Source organism: Bombus vancouverensis, chromosome 8 (assembly GCF_051014615.1).
Source record: "Bombus vancouverensis nearcticus chromosome 8, iyBomVanc1_principal, whole genome shotgun sequence".
Classification (NCBI taxonomy): domain Eukaryota; kingdom Metazoa; phylum Arthropoda; class Insecta; order Hymenoptera; family Apidae; genus Bombus; species Bombus vancouverensis.
Window position 1 is genome coordinate 14,115,644 of NC_134918.1, and position 13,944 is coordinate 14,129,587.

Here is a 13,944-nt window from a genome sequence, read left to right on the forward strand (position 1 = left end):
AAAATTTTTCATTTTTCTTATTAAAATACCTTCGCGTATCTGCAATATGTAAGATGCGCTTCGTGTAACCTTGATTTAGAGAAATCCACAAAATAATGGCATAAATATGTAAATAGGAATATAGTGAAAGTAATTTTCTATCAATTTAATAATTAGAAACGTCTGCATAGCGGATTGTACATTATGAGAACGAAATAATTTCGTTAAAAAATTTAACGATAAATTTTCTGCTCCGCCGTTTCAACGTTTCACATCGAAAAACTACATGTTGGAAGAAAAATTCAACCAAGTCTCATGACTGGAAACGTTCAACTGTCAGCCGCTTCCGGCTCGAGCGAAACGAGCACGGAAACGCGAACTGGCGGATGGGAGTGACGAAAAAAGAGGAAAAAAGAAGCTCTCGTTGCCGTGAAGTCTGAACACCGTTGAAATATAAGCTACTAACCGGTCGCGTTCGAGCAAATTCTCAATTTTACGAATAAATCTCGATCCCGCTGACCGGCTTTTCGCGTAACTGCTGCATCCAATATTGCGGTGGTTCGCAGTTTCCGGACCGATATGCAAGTCCACGTGCACGTGGAATTGTTCCCTGAGTTCGACACCAATACCAATACCGCTAACTGGTAGTATTCATCATCGTACGTTCCTACAAAAGCTTCGAACGGAAACGTTCCACCGTTTCCGACGCGTCTGCTCCAAAACGAATATTTTTCTTAGACACTGTTATTTAAGGACCTCGATATGCAATATATAAAAGTATGAACCAACATTTTGTTAATTCGTAATACTCACTGACAGAAATACGAAATATGCAATTTAACAAAAATCTTCTGAATGCAGTCTTTCTTATATCGTATCAATTTTGTATTGATTATACACGTCAATTAGGAAAAATGGTATCAATTGATTCTGTATCGAAATGAAAGAAAGAAACTTTTTCATAACATCGTATACAATAATAAAGCAAACAATTCCTCCCCTTATGATTGATTGACTTGTATTTTATGCAATTTTACATATCAATTTCATATCGGATGACATATTGACCGATGCAAAGTCAATAACTAGTATCGTACGAACAATAGACGAAGGAGACGACTGTTTTAAAAAGTCAAACGAAACACGAGTGCCAGTATCTACACAGAGCCACTGTAATTCGAAATAATTATCAAGTATATTCCCCTTTATATCATTTCATATTTAATTAACAAAATACAGCAGCATATCAGGTTGCTAATTGAAACCAGAAATAAACGAAACGCTATCTGATTCTACGTCGTTCGACCGCGAAACAAGAAACTTCATGGTATGCTAGAATTTTCTCTGGCACAACGAGGTGTTTTTTACTCAACCGACACGTTATATTGTTGATTAACGAGCCGAGCGGAGGGTAATGAAGAGAAGGATCGCCCTGGTTCGTTCCGGATGTAAGTATCCCTTTGATCGATGTATCGTAGCATGGCGCGCAAAAATTCCACGATATTAACGAATAAGCGGAATTAACGTAGCCGCCGTATTTCCATAAGGACGCTGCGGCTTGTGAAACTTGGATGATTTATGTCGATGGATTATTTCGCCATGCATTAATCCACGGATGGACGTGGAACTTTTGGCATATTTCAGCGCATAACTTTTTCCGCGAATAATTGCTCGTTCTCCTCTCGTTGAAAATTCCTTCACTGATTTCATCCACTGTCGATCCTCTTTGTTTCCATTTCTATCTGCTACGATTAAATCGTGTAAGATTTCAGTCTTTTCCTTGAATGGAACGGCTTCCTCGATGAAATCGTTCCGCGAAGCCAGCTCGCACTCGGAGAAACAATAGTAGTTTGTTTGAAGAAAAAAGCCAATTTCTTGCGAATTATTTTGGTGACCGAGTCAAGATAAGATTAAATTAGTAAGATGATCAAAAGATTCGTGAAGGATATTTAAGCAACAGACAGGGGAAACCACGGCTGGAAATAAAAGCGAGGCTCTACAATTAAACACGACGATGAGTCGATGTTCCAATTAGCAAATTGTCTGTTCGATGATACTTGGAAAGATTTGTCTTCTACTTTCGGGACACCTTCTTTCGTGCGTTGTCAAACAAGACAGTCGGAAGAAAAACGCCACGTTAATTCATCGACGTCGGAACGAATCGAAGGAAACGGTTCGAGAAGCTGCTTCAACGAGAAGGAAAATATTTTAGTTCCAATTAACGCCCGGACCGACGTTGACGCTAAGCTTTGTGTGTTTTCGTGGAAGAGTGCTGTAAACTCTTTTCACATTGTTGGTTCGTAAAAGACTGTAGAAAACGAAGACAAATATGGATAAATAACTTTAAATACATAAATGGAACGAAAGTAGGCTTCATCGTCAATACAATTTCTAGAACGTTTACCTCAAAGATGAGTCAAAGGCTAGGGAAGTTCGGTGACGTGGCGAGCATTGACTGGGTTTCATCGATATCGAGGGTCTGGCGAATTTGACAAGATTGAAGTTGACAAGTTCGCGCGAACTCTAACCGCCTAGCCGCAATGGTCAAGTTTGTCGAAGGTGTATTCAGTCTAATTTGTCAAAGACAAAGTTACCTTCGGTGCTGAGCCGCGCCGAACCAAATGATGTGTCAGCTTGTCTGCTGCAATTCGTCATCTACCTCCCTAGGGCTTTAACTCGTTTAATTGGACGAGTCCCTTGTCCAAACGAGAAGTGCCATAATAATATACCAACAAGAATTCATTGCAATTTATTTACGCAAATATTCAATATTTAGTTTACCATGCATAAATCATTTAATTTTAATATCGAGTAATGTTCCGGAAAATTAATTCTTCGTAATTTTTCTTGGTCTTGTTGATAGTTACCGAGTCTATAGATAAATGGAAAAATCTGGTACAAGATTTTGAGAGCCCAATTGGCGTTTCTAGCTGTCCATCAAGTACATGAAGAAGAGGAAGAAGAAGAGGACGAAGAAGGGGAGAAAGAAGCTTAAACAGCTAGCCGTTTCCTCAGGACTGGCGTGGAACTCGAGAGCAAGTCCGCTAATTACGAGTCTGACTTATCATTGTCTGTTATACGGACTTCTTCTCTTTCAGCAGGTTCGTTTCTTCAGTGGCGAGTTCGCGTCGAGAAACTTCACCGCTCTTGATTATGTCGGTGGCGCGCGCCTCGCGAAACTTTTTCTTCGGAAATATCATTCGTATCGTTTGTTCCTCGGCTTGGAATCGCTCGTTTGTTTCATTCAAAGCCTCTGCCATGGTTCGTTACTGGCTCTCGAGACACTTTCGGACTTTTGACATGCAAAACTTGCTCGCTGCTACTTTATTAAATCGTGCTTCTTTGAAATTCTCGCGTGAATTCTCTCTTTAAATTTTTATTGCCTTTATCATGTGGAGCGTTGGCCGTTGAAGTTGATAGAAGAGAGTGCAATATTGCGATATAATACAAATAAACTTTCTACGTACACGAAAAATATTGTACGCTCTTTGAAAATTTGGAATACATTATCAAAGTCGTCTGGTTAAAAGATATTATCTCGGACAAATTTGCGGCTTGGCGTTGCTAATGAGCTATTAAATTGTCCTGGTCCCACTTTCTGGTTAGAAGAAGCGACCAAGTTCGCTAAACAGCGGGAAGGGCGCGACGATAAGAAGTTCCTCGTGCAAATCTCGCAACTTGTTACTATGGTATCGCGGTGAGCCGCGTAATTACGATTCTCGCTGGTTGCGATTATGCCGACGGTGTACCTCATCTTTCAGCCAATTATCCCCTCCCACGATAGTTTATCAACGGATCATGATGATAACATTTCGGTTACGCTCGAACCTACCAGATTTTTCCCTTTACTTTCGTCTAAAACTGCGATAAGAATGCTCGTTCCATTCGTATCCAACAAGTATCATCGCTCGCGCATCCAACTGTTACATTAAACGCTCAACTCGACTGCAAATAAAATGTTTGAACAATCTACAAAGGATATTCTCAAGGGGATCGTTGAATGTTAACTGGACAAAGATCGCAATCGATCGCTAATCGAGTACAATATTGGGTTACGTTCCCCTGTTGACCGTTCAATCGCGATGCGTCAGAACTGTCTACGCGTAAATATCCTCCGATCCCTCGCATAACTGCCGTCATCTCGTGCGACGCCACAAACTAATAAATTATTAACCCGTCGAATAATAGCGCAGCAGTTGATGATCCCGCGAAACTGTTCACGTATTCACATCTACATGAGGCTACGCCACTGATCTCTCCAGAAGCCACCAACGGTATTTCCCGTGGGCATTGCATCCCGGCTACAATAATTCCAGCGGTCGACCACCAACTCGTCGGAGAATTACTTCCATCGACGCATCCAACTCGATTTTCAACGCTTAAGTTGTCGTTCCGGCAGATTACGAGCGGCGCGGAGGACAGGGCTGAGTGGTTCTCACCGGAAACTCGGTCAAGATGCGACAAATCGATCGGTTTCACCGAACCACCTATAGAACGTGCTCGTTTTCGTGCCTCTGGATCGATCAAATGCCCCTACGATGTGACAGTTATTTTCTTCGTTGCGTAGACGTGCTCGTTGCCTTCGTTTACTCTCTTCATTTGCGTAGTTTTCACTGGAGTTAGTCTTCCCTTTCTGTTCAGATCCACGCGTCATTTTTTACGTTAAAATAAAAGGAATAATTAACTAACACGCGTCTTCCTATATAACACAACGACGCATTGTCATTGCATTGTGCACACTGCATGTTTGGAAAATCAGACGATCAAAAAAAGGATCCTTTGCTGCAACCACATAATCGACATATTAATAAATTACGACGTATAAGTAGATGAAGACTCAACGTATTTCCTGCCCATAAAACTTGCGAATTTTTGGATGCCACGAGGAACAAAATTCAATTACGTCAAGCATCCAGAAATATTTCACGCCGAAAGCAATTTAGGCTTCCTTTCCCGTACACAGAGCGATCAGTTTCTAAACGTCAAGACATCTATATAAATGGAGCATCCCTTTGTCCCTTCGAGGCATTCCCTCGGAATGTTTTTGTAGGTCACGCGTCTGTATGCATTCTTCTGGCGATTTTCGCGCGGGAACGAGAGCACGAGCGCACCTTTCGTCACGCGAAAAATTCTCACGGTGCTAATGATCATCAGAGTCACGATCACACCAGAGGTTTGTCTGGCAGACAACAATTAAGACGGACTTCTTCGTTTCTTCCTTTATGCTATCCCTCTCCTCGCTGCTTTCCCCTCGAGACGATATTCTTGTTCCAAACGAGATCGCCCACAGCTGAATGCTTTTTCATAGGAAATTCAATGGAATCTCGCGAGGCATTTATGAATCTAACGCGTTCAGGATTTCCAGACTTATTCTTCAGCGTGAGATAAAGGATTTTCTCTATCGAACATGTTCGAGGGCCGGTTGTCTCTAAGCCAAAGATACTATCGAGAAATCACAGTTTTCGATCGGAGGGCTGGAAAATTTGAATAATACGAGGAATAAGGAACTTTATTATCGCGAAGAAATTTCTTCTCCGTCCTTTTTTACCTCTTCCTTCGCTCCTTCTGCTGCTCTTTTCTTCTTCTTTACGCCTCAACGAGCCGTTTTCCATCCGCAGTCGAAGCTCGCGGCTAGAAGGATATTCTGAGAACATGTTCAATGAAAAATTCAATGGATCGACTGAAAATGCTTATACATTTTACATGGCCGTAGAAAGAGAAAGAAGCTCGATGGAAGAACGGACTTCGATCGGAGATTTTCTCGGGAAACGACGGATAAACGCGAAAACCGAATTCCACGATCGAACTTCACCCTTAGGCCTCCTAACTGTGGATAAACGCACAATGGCTGCTTTTCCGCCGTTGTCTCATAAAAGCTCCCAGTGAACGACTTTTTCCCCCAGACTTTCGAATTTTTAACCCAGATTCGAAATAGAACGAGAGGCTTGTATTTTTAAAACATCCGAGCTGAGGCTTCGTCGAATAATTATGAAGCTTGTTAATCCCACTAGAAACGCAATGCGTCTCAGCCGTTAGGCCCAGTTTTTGACTCGAACTGCTCTTTCTCTCGCTCTTTCCCTTTACGCCATTCCCTTAGACGTCTTTGAGAATTTCCACCACAGAAATACGTTGCTTGGCACGATTTTCGTCGACCGTAAACGTCATGATTCTTCTTTATTCCTTTGAGATTACAAATATAGCAGCTCGTAAAAGTGCTTGTACTTTTATCACAAAAATCTTTTATGCATAGGTATATATCATATAAAAAATTTTCAAGCTTCATTAATATTGTAGCGAGACAGGACGGTCTGTTATGTTGGTAACAGCCGTTGGTAAAATTTAAACTACTCTTTATTGTAATTTTCTTTCTCTCTTTTTTTTTGTAGAAGAAATGCGTGAGGGAATAGATAACTTCAGGCAACGTTTGGAAGTTCAATCTTCGTTAACCACACGTGCGTCCAGTAATTTGTATTTGCATGGAATGAGAACGCGTCGTGCAAAAGAACTCATTAATTATTCACACTCGTTAGAAAGCAGCGTGGCGAAACAGAATAAAAAGCGTCAGTTCGCTTACGGTTAATTAAAAAGTACCGGCTACCGTGTTCCTCTCACCTACTGTGACATCTTGACGAACTTTCTGAAACAGAGGCCTTTATGATTCTCTGAAAGAGCAATTTCATCAATTAAATTCTCCCTGGACGACATTACACCGCGTCGCCTCTGTGGCGAAAACCTCAAAAGCCTTTGGAGTCTCTATATAAAAACTGAAACTTTTACGTGTACTAATATATTCTGCTTTTTGAAAAGTATAGGTGTCGACAATAACACAAAGATAAACATATTTAATACCATCATTGTTATCAACGCGTCATTGCTTTATCTCTATAAATTATTCATCAAAACATTCGATAGCAATCAAAATTGAAATTATACATGCACATAAACTATTGTTATTAGTATCTACCGTATATTCGAATTGATAATCCGTTTCAACAAAGAGTGACCCGCATACGGGAATTACGACTGGTTTCATTTCATATTCCCTACCTTTTTTTTCTTTTTGTTCTACGTCTCTTTTCCTATTTGTTGGCCACGTCGCTCCGAGTGAAATATTATGAGCAAAATCGTCCGGTCGAGCGCGGGTCGCATTTAAATGGCCGTGGGCGCGCAAACAAACGCGGTAACTCAATGTATCAGTTCCATATATCGCGGGTTAGCCAATATAATACCAGCCTATTCGATGGACGAACACAATACGGGAAGGAAACACTTTGGAATTCCGTCGCGAAATATTTATATTCCGATATCACTATCTATCTACAATCGAGGGGTTCATACGCAAGTACGTCTGGAACGCTAGTGTTGTGCACGGAAGCACTCGTTCCAATACAAATCCAATAATCCGTCAGATATTGCCACGTTAACGTTGGAAATTTTGTGAACGTAGTTTAGAGTAACTTGAACTGTATAACTATTCTGTTAAAATTATTATTCGTGTAAATCTCTCCTAAAATCTCGTAACAAAGCCAACATCTTGATTTATACGTTTTCTGGGGTTCATCTGCATTTGATAGCAAAAACGTACAATCCTGCCTTATGGACATAATTCCTCGACTTCGTAGGACAATCAGTGGATATTCTGAATTTAGAGTCACGGAATTCTTGGCAAGACAAGCAGAGAAACTTGTTTGCTCGAATCCTGTTCAGCTGAAACACTATCGACGCTGTTGTAAGTCGGTAAAAGGAAGCTTAGGCGCATTTTGCCGTTTCCTTATTGTTTGACATAAGCATACTTCCTGTCTATCATAATTTTTCTTAATGTTATATTTACGAAGGATTACAATTTTTTTTATAAATGAAAAGGAAATATTTTCCTCCGTGTTCGACAAGGTGAAAAAGTTTCAAACAGCAACGTTGATTTCTATCCGTGGCGTCGATTCGATGACATACTCAATTTCAATAAGAGTTCTCCAAGGAAACGTCTTACTGCGTACAGCGCTAGAACGATTTAGAAAGCACACGAATGCAATCCTTCGACGAACACGACTTCTTCAACGTTCCCCTTGAGAGCGCGGCTGAGGCGAAGTTCACACCGAGCAAGTGGAAAGAGGCCGCACTGATCAGCCGTCGATTCCCCTAAGCGTAACTTTGCTGAATCAAACCGTATCACCTTTTATGAATCTTTACATATATCACAGCCATTTTTCCACTTGATTACAACTGCTACAAGATTCCCAAAATTATTCTCCTGACTATTAAAAATAAATATAAATAGAAAAAATAAATATAATAAATGTATAAATGTATAAATTGAAATGAAATTATAAATGTATAAATTATACCAATAGGTATAAATGGAAAAATAGTCTCGTGGCTCATAGTAAAAAATTAGGAAAATTTTGTGTGCGTAAAATATGAACAGAACTTCAAGCGAAGAATACAGAGCACACAGATTGCACGGCACGTGCAAACAGGAAAGTGCATGAGTTTCTATCTATGGGATCTTTATCGAGTCACCGGAATCCAAATATACTGAATCCAGGCTTCTCGACGTTTCCCTCTAGTCTCCGCTAGCATTCCTTAACGTGACTTTGAACGACAACCAGCGGAACGTAGGAGGAAAATATACACAGTGCTTTGAGACAATGGATCATCCTAATGGCTGTTGCGATCGTTAGCAACAACTTTATGAAAACCGACAAACCCTTCAACAATCCCATGACGTGAACTTTTTACATTAGACTACCTCTATCCTTTTATCTTTCTTCTATGAGAAAATTTTAATATCGCGAAATAAATTTACTGTAATTTTTATATCGAAACCAATATGAAAGAAATATGAATAATTCAGAGGATGCTATATTTTTGAAAGCTTAATTAGGCGATGGAACTTTCGTAGATTGTGAAATAAATTTCCGAGAATATGCGACACTCTGTATTCATCTTCCATGCATATCATAAATTTTTATTAGAATCGCGATGCTTTAAGCACCGACGCGATGGAAGGGTCGTCAGTTTGAAAACTAGAAAAACTTTTCAGCTAGCGATAATTAGACAGGCGAGGGTGTACTCTTGTCTAAGGATCGTTTAGAAACAATTAATTCAACTTGGTCAATTATCGTTGATGTCGTTTCGGAAGAGCGATGGAGATCGATTGGTTTGAAAGAAGTTCTCTGCTAGGGAAACTTTCGCCACTGACATAGATAAATTCGTCTACCGTCGATTACATTTCAGCCTACAATTTCACCGTGTAAATTAATACCTACAAGCCCTTCCAGCTTAAGGGCGGTTAACAAAGGAATTGTCCTTCGTGCTTTTAGTTATTTGAAACGAAAGAGAAATACGGAACGCGAGCGAGACTCACCGAGGGTACAAAATTGATGGAACGATGAAATAAGGTAACAAAGTAAAATAGAAGAGAATTAAAGTAGTCTGACTGGCAGACTGCTCGAAAATGGATCATTCTTAATAAATTCCTTAACGCACGCTACACGTAAAGTTTTAAAAATGAAATAAAAAAAACAGAAAAAATATAAAAATAAGAAATAGAACGCAGGACGAAGAACGAAACTTCATCTTTTATCCGTGTGGAAGCATGCAAGGATTGATATAACGAACCTCGGCAAATAAAATTGATTACCAAAGTTGTGAAAGTTGAAAGTTTCGGGCACGTATAATATTATGACCAGGAAAATGACGCTTGGCTACAGAATCTCGTTTATATCTTCGCCTCGTTTGAAATCCCCCATCTGATCAAATTATATCCTGGATTACTCTGCCAGGCTCGATATCGATCACAGCTCCTAACCGTTATTTTTTCATTTAACATCTTAGCAACTAATGATAGTGGACGAAATAAGGGTCACGCGGAGTCACTGAGACCATGAAACTGACACTTAAGGTCATTTGAATGTCGCAAGGGATCGTAGAGATCGCGAAATGAAATTGACAATTAAAGTCATTTGAAGATTCTGAGGGGTCACAAAGATCATATCAATGATAGTCATATCAGAATTGCAGAAACAATGTCAATGACTTTGGACGCTTGTAATGTTCGTACAACGCAATACGTAAAGCAATCTATTAAATATCAGCATGGCTCTTTGTCGGAATTCTTAGGATTCAAGAGATACGACAGCTTTCCGAATAATCCATTGATTAATTCTTCGTCCAAAGTTCCTGTAGCCATTTACCGTGGTTTTAATTTAATGGCTTCCCTCTCGCGAAATGTACGTCGTCGGTATTGGAAATGTTTTACTTTCTTTGTGAAAGAAACTTTTGTTGTTCCTCCCCAAAGTTTCGCGGATTATACGACTCAATTAAGTAATTGTAAAGCAATGAAGCGCACATTTATTTTCAATCGTTGCTCTCAGTAGACGTTAGCTCGCGGCCAAACGCGATTATAAACGTTTCGCTCTTACGAAGGTGTAATCGATCGTCTGTAATTGCGTCCGTTCAACTTGTCAGGGGTCTAATTGATATAATGTAATTAAAAGGTTGGTGGAGAAATATACGAAACAGAGAGACGATGTTTCGAGTTAAACGTGTTGCTAACATCGAAACATTTTCTTGCCAGCGATAGTTTCTTACGCGACCCTGTCATATTCGATCGCCGGAATTTAATTAAAGATTGATTCTCCATGACTCTACTATAAACAACTCATTAAGCTGGATACAAAACGATCGACTAATGACGAAGCGTACGTAAATGCTTTCGTCAAAGTATCTAAAGTTATTATTTAGACCGCTGGTTATTTCACCACAAAGTATTACTACAAACAACTTATACAAAAAAAATTATTTTCCAAGTTTTCGAAGAATCCCAGCATCTCAGTTATTGATGGTTCGACTTTTCTTAATGTTACAGGTGCGATCTTTACAGAAGATCAAAAGGACAGCCCTTCGGAGCTGGCGTTCAAATATGCCATCTACAAGATCAACAAGGACAAAACTCTGTTAGCGAACACGACGTTGGTCTACGACATTCAATACGTTCCTAAGGACGATTCTTTCCGAACGTCGAAGAAAGGTAAATCTGCAGCATCGTTCTCACTATTTCCATCGTATTCTCTTTCACATTTTTCACAAAATTATAGCAGAAATCTACGCATTCATATCTCAGTCTTCTACATTCTCCATCATCCTAACACTGACACTGTACCAGTTCTCGTTTCGGTCGCAGCGGAACGTATTTAACACCTAGAAACGTCTAGGGCAAACATCTCGACACTGAAACGTTACAGCGCTGATAAGGCACGGATTTCGTATCTGATAAATGGGAGACGCACTCGAGTGCACGACTCATACTATTTCAGAGCTTAATAAACTACAGAAGGTTCAAGGTGTGACAGTCAGACGAACGTTTGTCGGATTTCCGTTCTATCTACTATTTCAAGCTGATTTCTATCGTCGATACCATCTTCGGTTCCATCGGCCTCGTAACTTTTCACACTCGTCGAGAAATCGGTATTCCGCGGCGTGCATGGTGAAAGTTGGAACGTAGAGTCGGAAAAGAGATCGTCGTTCCCCATTCTCGAGACAATAATATCGATCGGCAGACGCCGTAAGCCAGATACAGCTCGTATTTATTCCCATACGATCCCGCGGACCGTGTGAATTTTATAGCGACTTTTTTGATCAGAAATGATGGAGATCCTCGTTTTCAAAGGGATTATTCAGCGCGCACTGCCGCCACAAAGAAAAATCGTGGATCTTCGAAATGGTAGAATTAACTTCGTCGCATTAACCGTAAAAAACGGAAGTAAAACACCAAATGTAACTGTGGCTGTGGAAATCTGTGGCTGTGGAAATCTGTGGCTGTGGAAATCTGTGGCTGTTCTTAACTTAATCCCACCCATACGGGGACAAGCCGACCCTTCGAATCTTCGAATAGATTTCTCTGTGGAAACTTGCGTTACCAACCAACCTCACGTCGTAGAACAATGTTGTTCCAAGTTTAATTTCTAATATATTTTTTCTGGCAAACCAAAATATTTCAAAATTTGTTTTTCGATCTTTAATTACTGCAATAATAATTAATTTAATACGTTGAAATGCAAAAAAAGAGATAATTGAGAATAGTTTTTTCTAAAATTTATGATTATCTTTATAAAAAAAAACAAATTCGATTGTTTACAGAAAAGATGAGACTATGTGATTTTTCTTTAAAGATAATAATAATTATCCGACTAGTTCGTGAAATTGAGAATTTCATGAAAAGTAGATAAATTTATTATCATTATTATTGTCATTACGAATAATAATTATGGATAATTGTAAATAAGAAAACAGATGTCGTACGCGCTACAGACTAATTCGTTTTCGACAATAACTGGAAGTCGATATTTCAGTGATTTGATTTCAGCGAGCAGAACACGAAAACAGAGAGGATAGAGGGTGGGGGTGAGCGCGAAGTCATAAGATGAAATTTATGCAAAATAATTCCGTAGGCAAGTCGGGGTGAGCCGCCGCGAAACCATAACAATGTTTCTTGCTGGCCGATCGTAGGTGGCCAGCGAGCGTAAATTGCAAACCGTAAATCTGCACGGACATCGATAAATTTGCAACAAAGTTCTATCCACTCCGAATATCTATTTCGTCGAGTACGCAGTTCGGATTATTGAGACTCAAAGACACTTCATTTCCCATCGCATCGCGTCCTTTTCATGCGAGCGTATTTCACAGCCGGACAATGGGGAGAGTCGTATTTTCGAAAGGATGCTCTTCTGTTCAAGAAATCCCATCGCTCGGTTTGTAAGATACAGTGGAAATACGTAAAATGCCGTTATTGTCTCGAACAGTCGTGGTCATTAAAGCTATATAATACACAGATTACTTTTATTAAAATACGAAGTGTGGATGTAATCTCTTGCAACACGATTTTTCATAATAGGTACTTAACGTTAGAAATTAAAGAACCGAAATATAAATCAGCCATATTGATAGCGAACTGATCTCGATCATCCATCTTGCTACTAAAATTCAGAAATTTTCAAAAATTGAGTTAATCAGTCTAATTTATGAATGATTGAAACATTTCTCCTTCGAACTAAATCCAAACAGCAGGCGCATCCTAATTAACGTTAACTCGTAAAACAAACAGCGCTCTGAAAACAATCACATCATAATTCCGCTACAGCGATTCTCCCGCCCACTACCTACATTAATCCTGAGTAAATTAACCCCAGAATCTACCCTTGTCCATGGAATAGGATCGGCTTAAAATACACTCGTTGGAACGACTTGGTAGACCGCATTTACTTACAATCAACCGCGTGTGGTTGCCGACACCCTTTCCAGGATCTCAATTTTACCAGGACGATTCCACTCACGTCATAAATATGCTGGCGACGAGCCCTTGCAGTCTGACATCTCGTACCCACGTTAGCTTCCGCGTTTAAAGGTATTCCAGCCTCGTCTGAAAAGATTTTCCATTTTCAGTAGTCTGGCTGGATATCCAGGGCCACACCATCGTTCTCCATTTTCCTCAGTCCCTTAGCATCTCCGTTTGCATCTCTTCTTCTCGTAATAAATCCCCGACGCCACGGGACCACGACTCGGTACGCACTTTTTTCCTCTTCGTCTTGTCAAGTCTTTCGCGACGCGGGCTTAACATCGTCTACCGACTGGCTTAAATCCCCATGAAAGCTAATGTCCCGATTTGCTGATGTAGATTTATGAAGAACGGGATCCAGGTGTTGACAATGCGACGTTTTGTTTGGATAGGAATTTTGAAAGTTGCTCTCCGTGAATGAATGCGGCAACTCGCTCGTGAAATTTCGTGAAATCACAAGTCGGATTTGTGCTCTGATGTGGAGTTTTGTTCAAAGTGAAACACATGGAAAGTGCAAGCGTACAGTGAAATCTTACGACGCAGAATAGTAAAAAGCAGAGAAAATATCGCGAGAATATTCATAAATTCTCAAATTTCCTTATTTTCAAATTTAGAACTTTAACTTTCTAATT

At 40.0% G+C, this 13,944-nt stretch overlaps 1 protein-coding gene across 7 annotated transcripts in view; it reads left to right on the top strand.

The window, feature by feature from the left end:
• The window catches only part of LOC117153785 (glutamate receptor ionotropic, kainate 2), a 157,400-nt gene that overhangs the window by 66,979 nt on the left and 76,477 nt on the right, over positions 1 to 13,944 (top strand). For all 7 annotated transcript variants that reach the window (XM_076620701.1, XM_076620702.1, XM_076620703.1 and 4 more), the window contains exon 3: positions 10,847 to 11,008. In XM_076620701.1, the coding sequence (XP_076476816.1) occupies positions 10,847 to 11,008 (162 nt within the window). The remainder of the gene's footprint in view (positions 1 to 10,846; positions 11,009 to 13,944) is intronic.